The 20128-nt window shown below is 41.9% G+C and overlaps 2 protein-coding genes across 2 annotated transcripts in view; both read right to left on the bottom strand.

Moving 5' to 3' along the window:
* Positions 1-3639: 3639 nt before the first annotated feature.
* On the bottom strand, positions 3640-12695 carry LOC128876651 (tyrosine aminotransferase). The gene is made up of 11 exons (XM_054123175.1): positions 12316-12695; positions 10384-10488; positions 10160-10227; positions 7823-7981; positions 6476-6667; positions 6178-6260; positions 5415-5484; positions 4923-5051; positions 4760-4843; positions 4082-4180; positions 3640-3993 (listed from the first exon to the last, which is right to left on the bottom strand). The coding sequence occupies exons 1-11, from the start codon at positions 12455-12457 to the stop codon at positions 3832-3834; spliced, it is 1293 nt and encodes a 430-aa protein (XP_053979150.1). The 5' UTR covers positions 12458-12695; the 3' UTR covers positions 3640-3831.
* Positions 12696-15949: 3254 nt separating this feature from the next.
* LOC128877506 (collagen alpha-1(IV) chain) overlaps positions 15950-20128 on the bottom strand; it is a 28020-nt gene continuing 23841 nt past the window's right edge. Inside the window, exons 24-27 of the mRNA XM_054124848.1 lie at positions 19512-19883; positions 18523-18694; positions 17616-17730; positions 15950-17197 (exon numbers count right to left, since the gene is read on the bottom strand). Coding sequence (XP_053980823.1) covers positions 16940-17197; positions 17616-17730; positions 18523-18694; positions 19512-19883 — 917 coding nt within the window. The 3' untranslated portion in view covers positions 15950-16939. The remainder of the gene's footprint in view (positions 17198-17615; positions 17731-18522; positions 18695-19511; positions 19884-20128) is intronic.

Here is a 20128-nt window from a genome sequence, read left to right on the forward strand (position 1 = left end):
ACTTCTGTCGTACTTCTAATTGAATTAAAAATCGTACCTGGAATGTAATTACAAGTTCTCGGAGAAATTAAAATTTTCAGGAAAGAAATTCAACGTTGCTCTGTTACGAATTACTTCTTAAGGGCGTGTATTAAGTGCTTTCGGAGTAAATGAACACGTTTCGTTAAAGAATTTGAGCTAATACGCGAAAAAATCAAGGGTGAAAACAAATTCGTCGCGTTTCTCTGTAATTCGTTGTAAGTGAATCGAATTGGCTCCGAAGTATGAATTATTTCTCGACGAACTGCGTATCGTGAATGCGTATAAATTTTAATGCGAATTGTTGCGTTACAATTCAAGCCTATGTGCGTATTCTCTTTAGAGTTTCTTGTTTTTCAAGCCGAGTACGATATTATATCAATCGAACGACGATATTGCTGTTTATTTATTTTCGCCCAGACCTGCGTTGAATCGAAATCCGCTCGAGACCATTTCATATCTCTCGCCTGCTCTTTTCATAGCGTGAGATATAAAACGAAAACAATTAAGCCTAGTATCGTGCACAGAGGGAACAGAAAATTGTTTGCTTGTAGTCCTCGCTGAGTGAAAAAATACAAACTTCCGAGTAACTTGATTTAATCAAAACGTTCAAAATAATTTGATGTTTAAATGTTCCGCGTTTAAGCATCTTTTTTTTTTAAATCAATTGGTTTATTGCTACTAAAAAATGGCGTCGAAGTACAACTAAGAAAGGTTTCGTTTTGTTCGCTGCTAATTTCTCGTTATTTTTCATTCTTTTCGTAGACACGGTACATCGAAATCAGTGTACTCGAGGTAAGGGCGGGAAACGAAGGGTGGCTCTCGCGACGAGCGACTTTATTCCGCGAATAAAGGCACGGCGCTTTGTGCACAATGTTTGTCCTCCGTTTTTCAGGATCGTTATTTCTCGTTGAGACTGCAAAGAGAAAGGATCTTCGTCCTAGTTCCTTTTTTCACCTGATATACCACTCGTCCGCCTAGCCCTCGGTTCTGTGTAGTTAGGCGAGCTTACTTTCAATGCCTGTCCACTCATACATCGCGATCCGTCCCTTTCCGTAACTGCACTTTGTTTCAACGTCCATTTGCTCGTCCTGCGAAATTACGTTTCGTTTAGCCTCGCTCGATATCAGGCGTCCTGTTCATTTTCAAGCGTAAATTTCATTGCGAACAATCCTGCGAATGGAAGTTTTTTTCATGGATAAAGAACGAGCCTTAATTAAAACTTGTCGAGAACGAGACTGCGCACTTTATTTATCTGGGAACGTTTCGAAGGATTAATTCACAACCCTCCTCAGATATAACACATCGAACTTGGTCGTTCGTTATGTCTCTTTTTCTGTGTGTATTCGTCATACGGGACACAATGTTGCATACTGTTCTTATTTGGCAACGTTTCGAAGGGTTACTTCACAACCATCAGATATAACACATCGTACTTCGTCGTTCATTATGTTTCTTTTTCTGTGTGTACTCAGCATACGGGACACAATGTTGCACACTGTATTTATTTGGCAACGTTTCGAAGCATTCACAATCCTGCTCGAATTCGGACTACACCCTCTCTCCCAAAGCTAATCGGAATGACCGATTGTTTTATGATTTGTTGTCAATTTTTATTAACCTGTGAAAGTTTCATAACATTTAAGGGACAGTAATTGGTATACGTTCGTCGAGAAATGAACAAAGAGCAAAGAATCAACATTAAATTCTTTATTAAAAATGGTAAAAGTGTTATAGAAACGATCCAAATGCTTAAAATTGCTTATGGATTCTAATTAGTTCTGATATTTTTAAAGCCATTCTAGTTATGGGACAGAGGGTGTACAACACTTACATTCTCCTTCCTTCGGGTGAATTTTATTTCGTGTGCCTCCACCCTTAGCTCGATGAACCCCTGCACCCCCTTGGAACGCAAAATCAATGTTTGCTAATTGCTAATGGTCCCGCGATCACAATCAGTTTTCCCTTAGCTTATAACCAGATCAAACTGCACAGGTAACCGCTGCGGGTTAACGAAAACAGAAAAGTGTAATACGGCTATATTTTCCCGGACGGAATATTTACGGTCGTTCGAATGCAATCACCGGTATCACGCGACGTGAATAACAATGCACCTTCGTGAAACGTAATGAGCCACGGCTTGTATGTGTTCGTTAGCCCACTGCGTTACAATGGAGCCTCCCCGGCGAAGATAACCCAACCCCTGGGCTCACGTGTAACACGAAACACGGTGGACGCCCGTGTTTTCCAATTTGCCTTCGGGAATGATATATAGGGTAAATGGGGTCCGAAAATTCGAGGGTATGTTCCGCGTATAAAAACAACGCGTAAGAAGCGAAACGGGCGCGCTACGTATCGCGCTTAGAACGTAAACCGAGTTAGAGTTGAGTTAGTATAGCGTATAAAATCTAGTAAACCGGGAATTGCGGATACATTCGTCTTCCCCTGTAGTGGGAAAGAAACGGGCATTAAATTTTATTGGAATTATGCGCTCCATTTATTCTTCGAGTGTATACTTAATCTGCTTTCGACAGACTGGGATGATCGATAGGGTTTGAAGTAGGAGTTCCATACATTTTCATTGGTTTTTAAAAGATCAATGGACGCGAACGGGGTTTCCATAAAGTATCGTTACTATGATTGATCGCGTTTTATAGCAAATTTTTATTTAGTATAAAATGGAAAAGAATATTCAATTGGGAACGATAATGTTGTTGGCCCACCGAGAATTGTATAATTAATTAGTGGCGCGAATGCAAAATCCTTAAATTTATCGGACTCTAAAATCTGCAGTAGCACTCGACTCGAGGCTGGATAAAATCATAAAAATAAAGGTATTACGGGATTTGCGCGGAGGACTGAATTAATATTCCTTTCCGTTATTTACTTTTCCCGTCTTGTTTGTCGTCCTTTCAGCCATTACTAATTAAACGAATATAATTACCGTAGAGCAATGAAATGAGCAACGTGGCTTGTTTCGCTACGTGAGTGAAATAAAACAATAACATTCTATACACACGGGGAGCAAACGAAAATAAAGTAAATGTTCGCTGCCGCTACCGAACTTTAGATTGCTGTGCTTTCACCAAACGAAAAGTTTATTAAATATCTATGTCGTAACGCTGCAAACATGTTGTTCGTAAAGTTTTAATTGGAAAGTTGTAGCAGCAGAAAAAGAATTTTTCGTAGATATATTAGAAGTATCGGATTATTTAACTCGAATTCGAGAACGTTACGTCGGCTCGGCTTTAATTCATTCTCGACGATTATTATTTCGCGTCGTTTCTGCAATTCGCTTGAAATCACGTTTCATTTAACTATCGCGCCAACGAAATTCGAACGCGCAACTAAAAGCGCTGCAATTTCGAAATTGGAAATGGTTAGGGGGTGTATTTACCAGGAAACGTTGCGAATTTTTAAAAGACACGTTATTACGTCCACTAATAAGCTATAACAATCAATGACACAAGCCATTTAATAACGTAATTTCCCGTTAGATATACATATATAGTCACCTTCGGTATTCTATAAATAAAAAAACGTAAACTCGCGCAACGAATTTCAACGAGTTACGACAAGTTGAACCGTTCACCCCGAACAAAATGAATTACGTCCAGCCAGTGATTTCACAAAGAACATTTATTGCGTACATAATTACACGTTTAAAGTAGCCTACATGAAATAATTCACGTCCACGCGCACGGGGACGACCCATCGAAGATCCTCTCCTCGCCCGAGGATCATCTCAACCCGTTCGAGGGTAATCGACACGCTCGTACGAATAGCTGAGTAAGCCGAATCCCTTTTCCCCCTTCAATAGGGGATCCCGACGTCGTCCAAGTTGTTCCTCCGCCTGTTCTCCGACGTCTTATGGTTGTGCCTCGCGCAGAACTCCTGAATCCTCTGACAGGCTTCCTGCAGCATGTTCGCCGGCACCGTGATCACGATCCTCATGTAGGACGAATAATCGAAGCACTGCGGGCGAAAGAGAGCACGGTACCGTGTAATCGGTGGAAAACGCGAAGCGAGCGAGCGTATACGCGCGCGATTTAAACGTACGTACCTGGCCCGGTAGGCAAAACACGGACTCCTCCATTAGCAGCCGCTGCAGGAAATCCAGGTCGGAATTAAATTCCGGAAAACAGGATAGATCGATGTAAACCTGGAAACCGATTGGATAATTTATAAGCCGGCAAATCGCTACCGGGCTCCCTTGGCCATGTTCACGTGTACGTACAACACTCGACACTTGATTACGCCCCCGCTGTACGTGCACACGTGATTCCTTATTCGAAACTAAACGCGGCTTCCATTGTTCTACGCTAACGAGGGAAACACTCGACGTGTCCTTGTGCGATTTTAATCTACTCTTGCAGAATGCCGCGTTACTGTGCCTTGGATGCCGGTGACTCGATAATTGTTGATTATTTCTTGGGGTCGGGGGTAGTTTGAGATAAACAGGCAAGGGATCATTCGAAGTATCAGACATTCTTCTATTATGACACGAGGAAATTGATATTGACGTTGCTGAATGGTGCATTACTGTGTCGTGGATGCCGGATATATTAATTTGGTTATTGGTTTTTGGGGGGATGGTACTTTGAGATAAACAAGGGTGGAGCATTCAAAGGTTCTGCTGTTATTCTTTCCTATTTTTAAATGTTTCTTACCGTAAAATTTCTCGACGTGTAAAACATTATGGCACGAGCGAAATCGTTATTAACGTTACGTGGATAGTTACCATCATATACATGGCTCCATGTGGCATTAACGGTGTCAGACCGGGTATCTTCATTATATAATTGTAGGCCAATTTTGAATGGTTCTGAAAATTGGTTACGTCGACGTAGCGATGTAATTCGTACTGAAATTTTCACGAATAGATCAGCAATAATTCCACTCACGTGTAACGTGCACATAACGTCGTCGTAGAATTTCTGCGGGGTGTTTCTCAATATGGCGGGCAGCGCACCCTGAATGAGCGTGTTGCTGCCGATGATCCTGTGACTGAGGCGCTGCAGACCGTTTCGTATCTGTGAGAACAAAAGTCAATCGAACATAAAGACGTACTACCAACATTTTACGATCGGCAATGCAACACGAATCAAAGTTTCTTCGGGGGATGAGCTTCGATCCTCGCGAACCATCGACGCTCTCTCTTTCCCTTTTCCCCTTTTTTCCCGCCAGAAATAAACCTCGAGGAGAGTTAAGAACGCGGCGAACGGTGCCAGAAGACAAACTTTAACGGCGGAATAAAGTTTAATCAACGAAATTTAATCCAATCGCGGCACGAGGGCTCGCGGAACCGCGCTCGTCCTCGTTACAGAAACAATACGACCGGAGAAGCAATTATTTTCAAGCTGTTGCGTATAGAACTTGTCGTTCCGTTACCCTACCTCCTTCTCCAGGGCGTTGTGACGATCGTGGATGATTATCCAGCCCATGCGCCAGCCGGGCACTAAAAATCTGAAACACCGACGGAAATCGTCGTTTATTGTTCGCTGGACGAACACGAGCACCCTCGTAACCCGATTACACGGTTCCTCGGTTAATTGATGCATTACTCGGTTAATTGATGCATCGAATTATTCTTATTACTGGTCCCGATGAAATTTCCTTTGATAATCGATGTTACGCGTGTGGAGGAGACAAGTTTTTATTTTTCTTTCTTTATGTACGAACACGTAATAAACAATCTCTATGCCGAGGCCAATATAAGCAATTTAACGGAGTTATCTTATCTTTATTCTTCCCCGTTGACGATATTTAACAAATTCTTTTATCTTTTATCTCGATGACATTGAACTATGAATTTCAGTCCATACGAAATTAGGGGTAGTTTACGTGATCGTTTAAAAAATGCGAGTGCTCGAAGCCACGTTCTCGAAGACTGTTACTCGCCACGGGAAGACTTCGAAGGGAAATTAAAAGTATGATAGACAGAAATCAGTGTAACCGAATCTGTAATACCGAAATCAGTGTACCTACCCTTAAAGCAAATATTCGTCCGCGACCATCAAGAATTCGCCGCGATATTGATTCTATGGAAGTTGGTATAATTACGTGTAGTAAATGTAGTCGTAAACCGAGACATTTTGGCGCGTAAAAATATGCGACCAACGCTATCGCGACACTTGTAAAAATTTCATTATCGCGTACCTCTTTGTAAGACCGCTGCACGACAAAATGGGAACTTCTCGCGACAGGGATGCCAGCGAGTGAAAAGTCCGTCCCGGGAACACCTGGTAGACAGAAAATAATAATACAATTGTAACTAGCGACTTCTACAGAAAGAAAAAAGAATAATTACATGGATTTTAAATGAGAAGCCATCGGGAACGAGGGTATGAATGAGAATAAACCGTTGAGATTAAAAGTCACGAGTGACAAGCACAGAATATTATTTGTAAACGAAAAATTACTTGTACGCGGGGAATATTATGAACGAAGCACGTACCATATGCTCGTAAATTTCGTCGGCTATAATCGGTACGTGGTAACGAGCGGCCACCTCGAGTATGTCAAGCGTATGGTCCCGGCTGAACACGGACCCGCACGGGTTCGAGGGATTGTTTATAACGATCGCCGCCGTCATTTCGTCGATCTGCGACTCCAACTGGTCCAAGTTGATCTCCCAGTCGAGCTCCGGCTAGATGTGCGAGTAAATTTAATCGACCTCGAATGTGTTTATTATAGGACCGTTTTAATTCCTTTATTTCCTTTACGTTCACCGTGAAATTCATTCGTTTCAGCCCCGTTTCATCTTCGAATGCTCGCGATTGAAGATTTTTCGTTAAATTGTCTTTCACCCTCTTGTCCTCCAGTGGCAAAATTAAACCTAACCTCGACATTTAACGATGGAAAGAGAATCGAGGAGATCACGGGTCCCGAATGAATTTTTCACGGCACGAGACGAGAACAGACATCTGCGCGCCAACCATCGCGCGCATATGCACACGTACGAGGTGTCCACGTGCACCTGCATATAGGTAATCAGTGTCAGCCCGTACGTTATAACCCACTCTCTGGTAGACAAGGAAAGCTACGGCACTGCGGTTTTAATTACTCCCCGAGGTAAAATAGACCGCCGGTGTCTCAAGGAAAAGAGAGACATTAAAACACCGGCAGCCGGGCAAAGAAGTACTGGAAACTAAAACAGACGCCCATTTTTACTTTGAATTAACGTCGGGTCGGTTTTGAATTCAAACACTCGCGAGAAAGCAAATACGAGATCATGGTTTAAAATACCCCGAAAGGATCACGCTCGGAGATGTAGAAAATTCCGTCCAGCAACGGACGATTCTATTTATTCCTCGAAAAAAATGTAACGTGTAAAATAAATACACCGTGGATTTTTATCCATTTATAGAAAATCTGAACGTGCAAGAACCTACACAATGCAAACAATATTGCATTGAAAGTAAAGTTTCATGTTATAATACCTGCAGAAAAGAAATAAATATTAAAATAAATTCCTATTTAGGTTCAATTTTTGTAGGTACGTTTACATAGATTTTATTTTTCATAAATATCCGCAGTGTAGAAATAAATAATAGCGTCCGCATAAAGTTTTGTGAAATATTAAGGATAAGGGATAAAGCATGGAGCTCTGGAAAATTCATTCCAACCACGAACTAGGTACTCGTTACCGAGTTAAAGATTACTAAGTACAAGTGCCGCGTCGCGTAACAAATTATTCCTATTTCCGATTATTCTACCCGAGAGGCCTGTTATCGGTGGACGAGGACAGTAATCCATGGGAAGTCTCGGTGTACATTTTCCTGCGGTACACGTTTATACTTACACGTAAATCGTAGGACTTTACGATGATCCCAAGACCCTCTGCCAATGTTCGATATATCGAGAAACCAGGTCGCGGTATCAGGATATTCTGTCCCTCTCTCCCTAGAACCGTTATGCAGAGATCGAGGGCGCAGGAACATCCGCTGCAGAGGATTACGTCCTGGGAGAAAAAAGAATAATTTTACGAAGAATTCTGTTGTCAGACGTTTCGAAAACTCGTTTGAACGAACATCTTCGATCGTTAATTACCAACGCCAATTTTAATCGTCTGCGAAACATTGCGCGACTTTGGTCAGTTATTTTTCTTGAAACTTCTCATTAACAATGACCTCCCATAATTGAAAACGAATCTCGACCGGATTCAAAGAGACGATGTATAATAAATTTAATTATTCCCATAGAAATACAAGTAAGCCGATGGAACGATAGAAATACCGATTATTGCTAACGCTGTGTTTTTCAAAACAGTTTCCAAACAGTGAATCGCAGAAACGCAACGCTAATTGGTGAAATATTTTCTTTTCGAGGAAGCTTTCCGGTCTGCGACCGATCGTCGAGGGAAATCGGAATTTCCCTGTGAACTTCATCGGGAGCTCGATTAACTGGCGGTTTAACTAGCTATCGTGCATGCTCGCGCAAACAAGGAATAAATGAACAGCAGGCACACGGTGCGCCCGTTGATGAACAAATTTCTGTGTATGTACGCGTCTGGTTACCGCGTCAAACTAATTCCAACCGCGAGACATCCGCGAAATTGAATACGTAGGAATCCGAAGGAACTCGACGACGTGTTTTCGAATCTTGTTGTATCAATTATCGTCTATCTCGGAGTTTCTCGACGCTCGGTATCTGTTCCTTTATTCGCGAGTTTCTTTCATCTCTGCGTGCGTCGAGCTCTGATGAAAATAATAGACCAATTATAGTCCACCGCTGGGATATTCAATAACGCGTGAAAATAATTTGGAAACGATACCGTTCTAAACGAAATACAAGTAAAATGAATGCGTTCGATTCGCTCGCGAATTCGTAGCGGACGGAACCGCGTATACAACGCAGGTTTCGGTTACCACGTTTTCCAGTAAATCAATAACAATATGCAGCATGGGAAAATGCTTCTACATTTCCATTTTTCCCGTATTTTTTTTTTCACTTGTGTGCCCGCGCCACATGGCCACGCGAGACAGTTGTTTCGAATCGATTCGCCAGGTCCGAATGAGAAACGGATCCAGCACACGGTGACATTGCGGCATTGTTTCTTATCAAACCACGAATTCGAATAATATTTTCAGATTATTCGGCTGAAACAATGACGCGACGTTCTATTTGTGTTTAGACAGCTGCGTTAGATCTCAATTAAATTTGCGTTTAAATTTAATATTCTCGTACCACGTCAGATTAAATTTTTAAATGAAATGTAAGCGAAGTAAAAATACGCGAAACCTCAAACAGTTATCGGACTGTATCCAATCTGGAATATTCGATGGACTTTAATCCCGATACTTCCCGTCAAACTTCGCTTCCCATAATTTTTCGTCGATCGTTTCAAACGTAGAGTTTTTATTTCGTATCAATTGACGTAATCGTCGGAATATCGAATTGAAATATTGGTGTCGAATCGTTGGACAAAAAGTTGAACATTTTAAATCGATTTTAGCATACTCCGAGTCGAGAGGACCTTTCAATTATAATTCCCGTTTGATAATTTCGATGGAGGACGGTACCTTCTATAGACTTATTAATAAGGTTTTATCAGAGTTGACAATGACGATGCGAGAACAATACGTTCAACGAACCGCGAGCGAAGATAATCCCAACGGGGGAATTCGAGAGCTACGACGAAGGAGATTTTAATATTTTACATTTTTTTAATGTAGCTTTCCGTATTATTTTCGTCGCCATTTTGTATATCGACGAGCACTCTCGTCGCGGCCAATAATAAAATGAATTTTGAAATATATTACCAGCGATAGAAGCTCCGCTATTAGCGCCACTTACCGAAATAAATGGCGGACTTTTCAAGTGGCACGTTAAAGTTTGAAAATGTCGTTAACGTCTGCTACTTATTGAAAACAACATTTCGGGCCCACTCGTGAATTACAAAAATTGCTACAAACATAATTAGCAGCGCGGAAAAGTTGTTTCGAACTCGTTTTAAATTGCAACTATAATTGTGCATTAATTAAATGGCGTGCCCAGGATCGTTTAAATTTTAAATCACTCGAGAATTGCGACAATCGCTGTCTCGCAATTTTTTCCTAAATTACACAGTTTCGAATGTTACCAATTAAGACAAAAAAAAAAAAAATGTATCGCGTTAGAATTTTAATTCGAAGCTCACCTCGGGTTCCACTTTTACAAATTCGCTGGAACTGTACTCCGCCACTGCTGCCTTTGCACTGTGGTGACCTTAAATTAAAAAACGATTATTGCAACGCGGGAGGTCTCGTCGATAATTAACGTTCCATTCGTTTTTCAAACTCCTCAATGACGATGAACGAATTAACATTTCGTTCATTTTTCAAACTTTTCAATGAAAAATTGATATTATTAATACGTTAGTACCTGTGGAGGGGGCGTAACCGATATACATTTGGGAAGCTAAGCTTTCTTGCACAGCGTCGAACAGTTCTGTCGGTGGTTTCAAGTTGCCAAACGTTGTGGGATCACCTTAAAATAAAGAAATCTATCAACACCGTATTAAAAATTAATCGTATCTACTTTATTTATTAATCCAAACACAATCGTTTTGCTGGCCCACAGAGAAATCAATTTTAATAAAATTAATGAAATTCCCAATTGAATCGAAGCATTTCATATTTTTTTACTCGATTCTTCGTGTAACATGTCAGCTTCGATGAAGATTTTCATTAATCAAAGAATACAGTCGATTTCTGCTAAATTACATCCCGATCCAACATAGAGCGGAACGATCCAAGCGATCATATTCAGTGCAGCATGCATTTTACAGAAGGATAAACAAGGAAAGGTATTGTATTAATTTACATTTAGTATACGTTTCGATGAAACTGTAATTATCTTGGAAACATCAAAGTGATCGCGTTCGAAACAGCGCCACCGACGAATGAAAAGACCAATTATCCGCCAGGAGAGCTTTTCAGGGATCAGATTTCAATGGATCCGTGCTCCGCGCCCCGGTTCTAAACAAACATTCGGACCGTCATATTTAACGAAAATTATCGAAACCAGGACCAGTTATTCGCTTATCAAATTCGAGAATCGAACCACGTGGAATAGTCATTAAACGACCAAATCGATATAGTATTGAAAGCAGTGCGCGATTTAAGTATCGCAAATAATTCTATCGATATTAACGTAGGAGTCTAAACGAGAAATAATGCACGGGGATTCGAATCCACGATCCTTGGATCCACAGTCGACTCCTTATTGTTGGGTATGGAAGTCGCGAATACTACATTAACTATTGCATTCAACATTTTTACATTTCATTTACAATGGATTTCGAACGCTCCGGAAACACCAACCCTTACAACTGAAAGATTAAAGCTATTAATTTAGATCAAAGATTAAAGCTTCCCCTCCAATTTTTCCATTGTTTGCAAATTCAATTTTCAAATTTGTTTCGCAACCAGTCGAGACCTGAACTCAAGTTTAGACTCGAAACGCTGTGAATAAATTTGCTTGCGGGAGCCCGGCACGATTCTTCTTATTTTGTTTGCAATTGTCTTCCAAACGAGCAGCATACCAGACTGTTTATGCACTTCCGGTTTAACGCGAACGAAAACCTAGTGGAAACGAAGCGGGGGTTTTTTGTAGCTCGTCGGAAGTCTTTGTGCGGAGAGTCCATATTGTCGACTGCAGAACGTTGCGGCAACTTTTTTAATCATTTCGTAAATTGAGGACACAATGGATGTAACTAGGGGATCGTGCGCCATCGCGAAAATCGTTGAAAGAAGTCCCTGGCGGTTTTTGATGTTACGTTATTTCGTGCTTGATGAAACCGAAATGAAAAACAAATAGGAGGAGTCGGTTTGAGGGGTGACTTCTGTTTCAAGAATTTTGTTATACAGGGTGTACCATTTTAAACTCCCCGGTAGAATTCCTTGGAGACTATAGGAGTTAGCGAAGAATGTTTCGAACAAAACATTGCTCGACTTAGAGGTGGAAATGTTCTCGTGACTTTGCCTTTGACCTTGGAGATCACGTTCAAGGTAATTTAAAGGTCAACTTCGGAAAGAGCGGAAAATTCTACGTTCAGATGAGGTAGCATCAGTCAGTTCAGACTTCCATATGAGATATATGACTAGTTAACTATAGTGTTATAGTTTCCGAGAAATTCTACCAGGGAATTTCAAATGGTCCACCCTGTATTTCTATTCTTCGAGGGAAGATTACTGTTTTGTGGCGGAAAGAATTCTGATTCCTTCTATGGAAGAAATATTAGGCTGTTATTTAAATAAAATATTTCAGATGTTGACAAAAGTCTGACGCTGGGAAAGGAGGAGAAGATCTCACCAATGGTCAGAGCGATCATGGGTTTCGAGGGATTTGGCTCGACGACGATGTTTTCCACGATGGACCTAATGGGGTTGTGCGTCTTGGTAGCGATGTCCGACGCGCGGATGTCCCATCGCTCGCGTGAACTCGACGTCGACATCCTGCGCGACTTTCAGCTCTCGTACAAAATTTCCACTATCAGAGTCTCCGTCACATAAAACTTGATCACTCCTCGTGATGAACCGCGTCGAGTTGGATCTTCGCTAAGTGGTCGTTCCTTTATCGAAGAAAGATCGAGGGATCGGGGAACGATAGTCGTGGTCCAGCCGGTGTTCCATCACTGAGACGCGATCGGTTCGGGTTCGCCAATAATCGAAATGTTCCACTGAACGCCGGAGGACGAGTGAACCGGTCCGATTGGTCGGTTAACCACCACACCTTCTTTCGTAATTAATTTGAACGAATTCCCTGCTTACGTAGGTAAACAGCCTCGAGCAATTTTCTATGTCGACGTCGCAGGAAACCGAAAGCCGCTCGATAATCCAATCAAAAGTCTGTCACCTTCGGAGCCGCGGAACCTGAAGGTTCTCGATGGAATATCTCCACGTGTAACTGAAAACGAAAACCTGGCGCGCGCGAATGTCACACGACACGGAGACATTTTATGGAAATAGAACACTAGCTAGGAGATTATTCAAACATATTTCTCTCTCTAATTATACATGGCTCTTTGTAAAGAAAGAAGGGATAAGAAAATATTTGTATACTTTGAAACATTGTAATAAATTTGCATCGTTAGCTGCTCGCCCTTGACGACCATTATATCCATTTGTATCGTTTCGGCATGTTTGTGAGACAGGAGGAAAATGAAATGTGATAAAGCAGGCAATGAAATGTGTACGTATACAAGGTCAGATAGTGGATGATAACAATAGGATCGAAATAGAAGAAAAGAAGGAATTTTCTTAGAAAGAAAACTCTGGCCAATGCTCGCTATTCCATTGTTTTCGACAAAGGTAAAAGCGTTACGGATCGTTTTTATTTTTTCGATGGAGAAAACGTGTCGCGAAACCGCGTTCGTCCCGCAGTCATCAGTTTTTCATTCATTTCGACGGAATGGAAAACATAAAGGGAATAAAAAAATGTTATTCGTAGCGTAAATCTTGGATACGAGCAAAACAAGGTCGATCGTTCGATTCGCGAAGCGCGACATCACGATCACGATACGGGAGAGTGATCGAAGCTGTTATTCTAGGAAGCGCACGTTCGAATAAACTACGAAAGAAGGTGTGGACGTTGCTCGACCAATCCGACCGGTTCGTTCGTCCTCGAGCCCCCTCATTGAAATTCCGTATTTTCGCAACAGTCATCTTATCGCCACGTGCCCGTTTAATTCACTTCGAAAGAAAAAACGCTCGAGCGACGCGTAATGCACGCGTCGCTCGTGAAAACAATCGCGGCGGGAACTTCTCGTAGAAATAATTGGATTTCTATCGCGCAAAACCTTTAATGAAATGCAAACACAAACTACATCCCATTGTTTGCCTGGCACAATCTGATCCGCCTGATCAAATCCAGCCAAGAATTGGAAAGTTTCGAATGTATGCGAATACTGACTGGGAAAGATCATGTTTCACGCTTTTTTTTAGGACGGAAAGCCCGGTATTTGAATTGGTAATCTCGCGACGACCGCGCGAACTCGTCGACGAACGTCGCCATTAGGCTCGTTTTGCAAAATATCAAAGTGTTGGAAGAAGGTTTGATTCTTGTAATTAGATCTTCAGATATAAAAAGTGGAAAAGTGGAAAAGTGGGAAACTGGGAAAGTGGAAAAGTGGAGAAGTGGAAAGTGGAAAAGTGGAAAGTGTAAGGTGCAACAGTGTAAAGTGTAAGGTGCAACAGTATAAAGTGGAAAAGTGGAAAAGCGGAAAGTGGAACAGTATAAAGTGCAAAAGTGTAACGTGAGATTAGATTTAGATTAGCAGGAATAGAACTAGTCTTCAGAACAATTCATCTGTATAAATCACGTATTAACATTGATATATTTTTATTGCAAAATGATAGTCAATTTTCACGACAAGTTGTGTATTTAAACTAAAGATCAAACTACGACATACATACTTTATCTTCTTCTTCATCTTCTATTTTATCTTTCCCGACTTGGATAAAAACTTCCTTTATTCTAAGCCTTTCCATTCTTTATCGCAGCTCTCGATCGACCCGTATTTTCCAAATATAAATTTCCAAAGGAACTTGTTATCATCACCCAGCCGGCTCAGGCCGGATAAACAGACAGGGGTTCGATGAAAATGATCGGGAAACGGAAGAAATGCGACCTATTCGCGACACCTGCGCGGCATCGGGATTGAAAAACAGATATCCAGGAACAATTCACCGATGCAGTAACCGCTCTTACGCGTCCGTCGTGGCTGACGTATGGTATTTGTGCTCGGGAAACTCGAAGTGCGATTTCAAGTGTAATATCGTGATCGCTGTGAGAGGCTCCGCGGTTGGTAAAAAAAGAAAAAAAAAATGCATATGCTAATAGATTACGCGACACGGAAAAGTCTCGTCCGTGGGAGCCAACCATCGACGAGTTAAATCAGATTTCGTTCCGTGTTGAACATACAGGGCGATCCAGAGTGTTTTCTGGATCGTATCTCTCGACGAGGACCAAAAGCTAAAGTCGAAATTGTAATAAATTTGCATCGATAGCCGCTCCCCATTGACGACCGCTGTATCCGTCCATATCGCTTCGACATTTCTGCGAGATAGAACGAAAATGGAATGCGATGGAGCAGGCAACGAAATATGTATGCCGATGTTGTTTTCCTACCGACTGCTCCGAGCTCAGTTAGTGGAAAATAACAATAGGATCGGAATAAGAGAAAAGAAGGAATTTGCATTGAAAAAAATTGTAGTCAATGCTCTGCTGTTCCCGCCATTGTTTTCGACAAAGGGGGAAAAAGTGTTGCGGATCGTTATTTTTTTTTTTTTTCGATGAAAAAAGACACGATCGCAAATGAATCAATCGTTCGAAAACCGATTTGCGCGATGTTTTGCGCTTCTGCGGATCCTCTTTTGACGTTGTACACAGATTGGCTTTCTTGGATGTACACGCATGTGTACACGCATCAAATGAAGGGGGGGGGGGGGGCCCCAACAGGAACCGATGTCGAAATAAACTTTCCTGGCGTGTACGCGTGTCTATTGGCATCGACAGGTACATCGTCATGACTTCTCGACAAATGTACTTACCGTTTGTAATTGTACCAGCTTAACCAGTTTCCACTTTTCTAGAAATTTGCAATTTTATTCGAATGAAATGTTTAACGTTTTAGCTAGATGTACGTGAACGTACCCCCCCCCCCCGGTAACAAAAATCCACCTTTATAAATGAATCAAGATAAACGATGCCGATATAGGGTTGAAAGGGGGTTGAAGACAGAGCCGGTGTTAGGGCTTTTTCTATGCTACGTAGTTCAACACTTTTTACGATCTAACTACGGATACATCGTTCGATATTACTACCTCGTCCTTCTTCCTTAAAAATCGTAACACCCGAATGGACGCCACGGTAATTTCGTCCGGGGCGCCAACTCTCGCTAAAACCGACGCTGGTTGAGAGGATCGACGAAAGAATAAAACGAGTAGAAGTTTGAAAATAGAATTTTATTAGCTACGTAGCAAAATACCTATACACTTAAATATTTGGCTTCACACGTTTACCAGGCTAGAGTTCGTTTATATTAATATACAACATGTAAAATGTGCCATATTGGATATGGGCAGTGTCCGATGATAGTACGATAAACTTAATTTTCATACGACATTAACGAGATATAAATATATATATAATATATATATATATTACTTTACATGCTAGAGAATAGTACGCTGGGCACTTTTGAATAATTATAGAAAAAAAAAATTATAATAATAACCTTACGGCGTACGTTGGGCGTGGTGGGGGGGGGGGGTAGGGGGGGGAGAGAGAGGCTCGCGAGAAATTCGAAGACGGGCAGTAAAAACAAGAGAAGTTCAGCGAGATGTGTAAGAGTAGTCGCGAAGAGGGCGGAAAGGAGAGCGGATAGGGAGACACGAAGAGGTGGCAATAGAGCGTGAGTGGGTCGAGGTAAAAAATAACGAGGGCAAGATGTATGCAACGGAAAAGTGGGAATACCCCCGGAACGACGAGCGTAATTCTCAACCGAAGAATAATTTCGAGGAATACAAGATGTACGATCTAATTGAAACTTTTCCACCGCATAATAAACAAATCGTTCGGTCGTCTTCGATCGAACAAGCATCGTCGGCTTTTCTGTTTCTAATTGACTCGATTTATTCGAATGAAAACATCGCCCATCTCGGGGGCGGGGGCGGGGGTAGCGTAAAAGAATCGATGGAGGAAGTCCTCGCCGTTCTCTTTATTTTGACATCGCCGGTGAACGATCTTCCGTTCCATCGCGAGACTTCGATACATCCCTTCTCTTGACTTTTTTTTGTTCGTACACTCTAGTCATCGGTAGCAATAATCTTTGTCGGGTAAAAAAAAAAAATATACAGGAGAATACAGAAAGAGAGAAAATAACAAACATGTGCTGAAGGAAGAGAGCAAAGAACAGACGCGCTTGCCCGCGGGTCTACGTGTTCTTTATACACACTTGGCAGCGACTAATTCGGGACCTGAGGTTTCCTGCCTTCAAGGTCTGCTTCTCGGGCCTTTGGAACTGTTGCCACTCCTCGATGGTGGCCATCCAAAAGCTGAACTCGTTCGCGTAATAGTGGCAGTGTCCTTTGGCGCCGTTGCACTCGATGAACGGCGTCGCTCGGAAGTCCTCCAGGCAGGAGCCAGGACTCGACAGCGACTGCCCGCCGCCCTGCGATCCAGCGCCCGTGTGCTGCAACGGTAACGCTCGGATTTATTAAAACGATAGAACGGTTCATTCTTAAACCCATTTCGATCGTTGGAGTATCACGAACCGGGGCGTTGAAACTTCAAACGATTCGATCTTTCCCCAGTTAAATTAAGAAGCACGGAAGAGGCTTCAAGATTACTTAGAAATAATCGTAATATTGAAATTATTCCTAATTCTAGACACGTTGTTGTTTTAATATCATTTGCCTTATAGTAGGTTAACGAAAGTGTCCAATAAACTCTGTTTCAACCTCGCGACCTGTATGTTACTGTCTACTTCCGGTGGAAGTCTTTCGAGTTTCTTCGGGGAAATAAGTTAGTTGCGTTTCAATCGTCAAATAGAAACAAACATAGCGCAACGAGCAATCGAAGGGAACAATTTTGTAAATCGATATCCATACCATGATAAAACTGTATCCGATCCAAAGACCGGTCCAGTCTTGCGGACATTCTGGAATGCTCAACGATTGGCTGTGTACAGCTATCACGTTCGCTGGAACTTCGCACACCACGCACCTGTGAAGGAGAAACAATTCAGTGGGAAGAACGCGTACATTTATTTCTTCAATTTCTTCAATTTATATAATTTAGAAATTATAAAAAAAATTCTAACATTTGACAACCGTTGTTAACATTGATAAACATTTGTAACAAAGTATGTGCTGTTTAGTTGTAAAATTTCTTGTCCGAGACAAAATTGATAATACGAGGAGAAGAAACATTAAACCCTTTGACGAGGAAAAATACAGTGTTTGGAGATTTCGAATACGTTGTTCGTCAAGTGAACTTGACGTGCTTTGTAAACGACAATCCTCCTGCAACTATAAACGAAGATAGATAGACCCCGGAGAAAACCGGGAAATACTGCGAAAAATGTTGTGCGAATTTCTGCGAATACAGTGAACAAAGCTGAAGTTAATCAACAAATTCAGTATTCATTTCCGATAATGACACGCGCCTAATGGTAATAATTCTCTTTTTAAATGGCGAAGGGGGGACTTTGTGACAAAATTGGGAAGCTGCCGACATAAAGTTCCTAAGTACACGTATAGGTACACGTGTGTGTTCGATTCAAGTATCAAATCCGTAAATCGTTCCCCACCTCGTTATCCAAGATCACGCGCAGCGTAAGATATGCAAACGAGCCGTTCATTACGCAACCATCGCGTGTCCGTCTTCCGTTAGTTTGAGACGTAAAGGGTTTTCCAGAAGATGCTTCGAGACATGCGCACCTCGAGATCTACCCGAAATATGCCTCGTCCAAGGCGATGTATTCTTGTCTCTCCTCCACGGAAACATCCTACATACCTGGAGATGTATTCTTCTATCGCCGTCTCTTCGACAGGCATCATGGGTATCGGACTATTGGTCGAGAGCCAGTAAGAACGATCGTTGCGGCTGGCGTAGTGGCATACGTTGTTGACGTCGCAGAAGAGGAAGGGCATCGTCGAGAACTTTCGTACGCACGAGCCTGCGGAACCTGTTTCAGCGATAATTTATTAGACAAGTCGAATTACCACGGAGGGAATAGAAAAACAACCATGACGCGCGTATGTTTCCAGATCTACTGGTCAACCGTTAATTCTACAAACTTCGAATATAAACGTTAGTTGCTGGGCCTCGGGTGAATTTTTCTTACGAGACTGAAAGTGGATAGTATCGTCTATTAAAAAAGTTTGTCTAAATTAAATGATACGTTTGACGTTTTCAAATAAACGTTTCATTATAAATATGTACATGGAGAGATTTATTTGTAAACATCGAACCTGTTAACTTAGACAAATTCCTTCGATAAACATAAGGGGGTGCGAATATTTATAGGGTGACTGTATGCATTCTATACGAGTGTATATTTAAAGAAGCTGTAGAACCTCCAAACAATTCCTACGAGCAATTCCTAAGAGCTTAATTAAATAGTTGCCTATGTCAAGAATATTTCGATTTCGATTTCGTCTTCGAAACGGATCGAAAGTAACGCGCCGGACATAGGGGGTCCCAATGACCCCAGCCATGTTTAAACGATTACCGCGTTGTCAGTATCGTTCCGAAAGACTCATAAAAATTCAGGATATTAGTTTGAACCTTTCGGAATGAGACTATCATGGCAACAAATTGTTATCGAATCTTCAAAATGGCGAAGAAAAATCAGCAAGGAGACAATGCGTAAAAAAAAATCATAACTCTGGCAATTTTTAATATATTTTCGTAAAATTAATAACTTATAGTACTTCTGGTTTAAAGTTGCGCTTGGGGTCATTTTGACCCCAGATGACCGCGAAGGGTTAAGTAATACTTGCCCAAATCTTGTGAGTGCGCCCTTTCGTCGCCGTCCGTGTACAGCATGCTGTATCCTTCCCAGAGCTTGATGTGGCCCGCATCGCAAACGGGCACCGTTTGGCCCTGACTGTGCTTGACCAACAAAATACCGGTGAGATAATCGGGTGCAACGTCGCACGGTCTTCCTGGTTCTCCCGCAGGACCCGGAACGCCCACGGGTCCTTGAAGACCTGGTAATCCAGGGGCGCCGTCGGGTCCTGACAATCCTGGCAAACCCACTGGCCCGAGAGGTCCTGGAGGACCTTGCGAACCCTTCAGTCCGTCCAATCCTGGGAATCCTTGCGGTCCTGGGGGTCCTTTCTCTCCTGGTTGTCCTGCTGGTCCGGGAGGTCCTGCGAAACGAATCGATATATCGATACAAATTGGGTTCAATTGGCCTTTGGGTCAAACGATTCTGACAAGGGTGTCTTTAGTCTACGTTCTAAATATTTGTTACTATATCGTTTAGGTACTTTTCATTTCTACGTAATAATGTTGACTTGACGTGTGCTATACTTTATTTTGCGTGTTGCCCAACCATAGATAAATCTTTATATCTCAACATTCTTTTATTTTTATTAAACGCACGAACCTTATC

The sequence above is a fragment of the Hylaeus volcanicus genome, chromosome 5, assembly GCF_026283585.1.
Source record: "Hylaeus volcanicus isolate JK05 chromosome 5, UHH_iyHylVolc1.0_haploid, whole genome shotgun sequence".
Classification (NCBI taxonomy): Eukaryota; Metazoa; Arthropoda; class Insecta; order Hymenoptera; family Colletidae; genus Hylaeus; species Hylaeus volcanicus.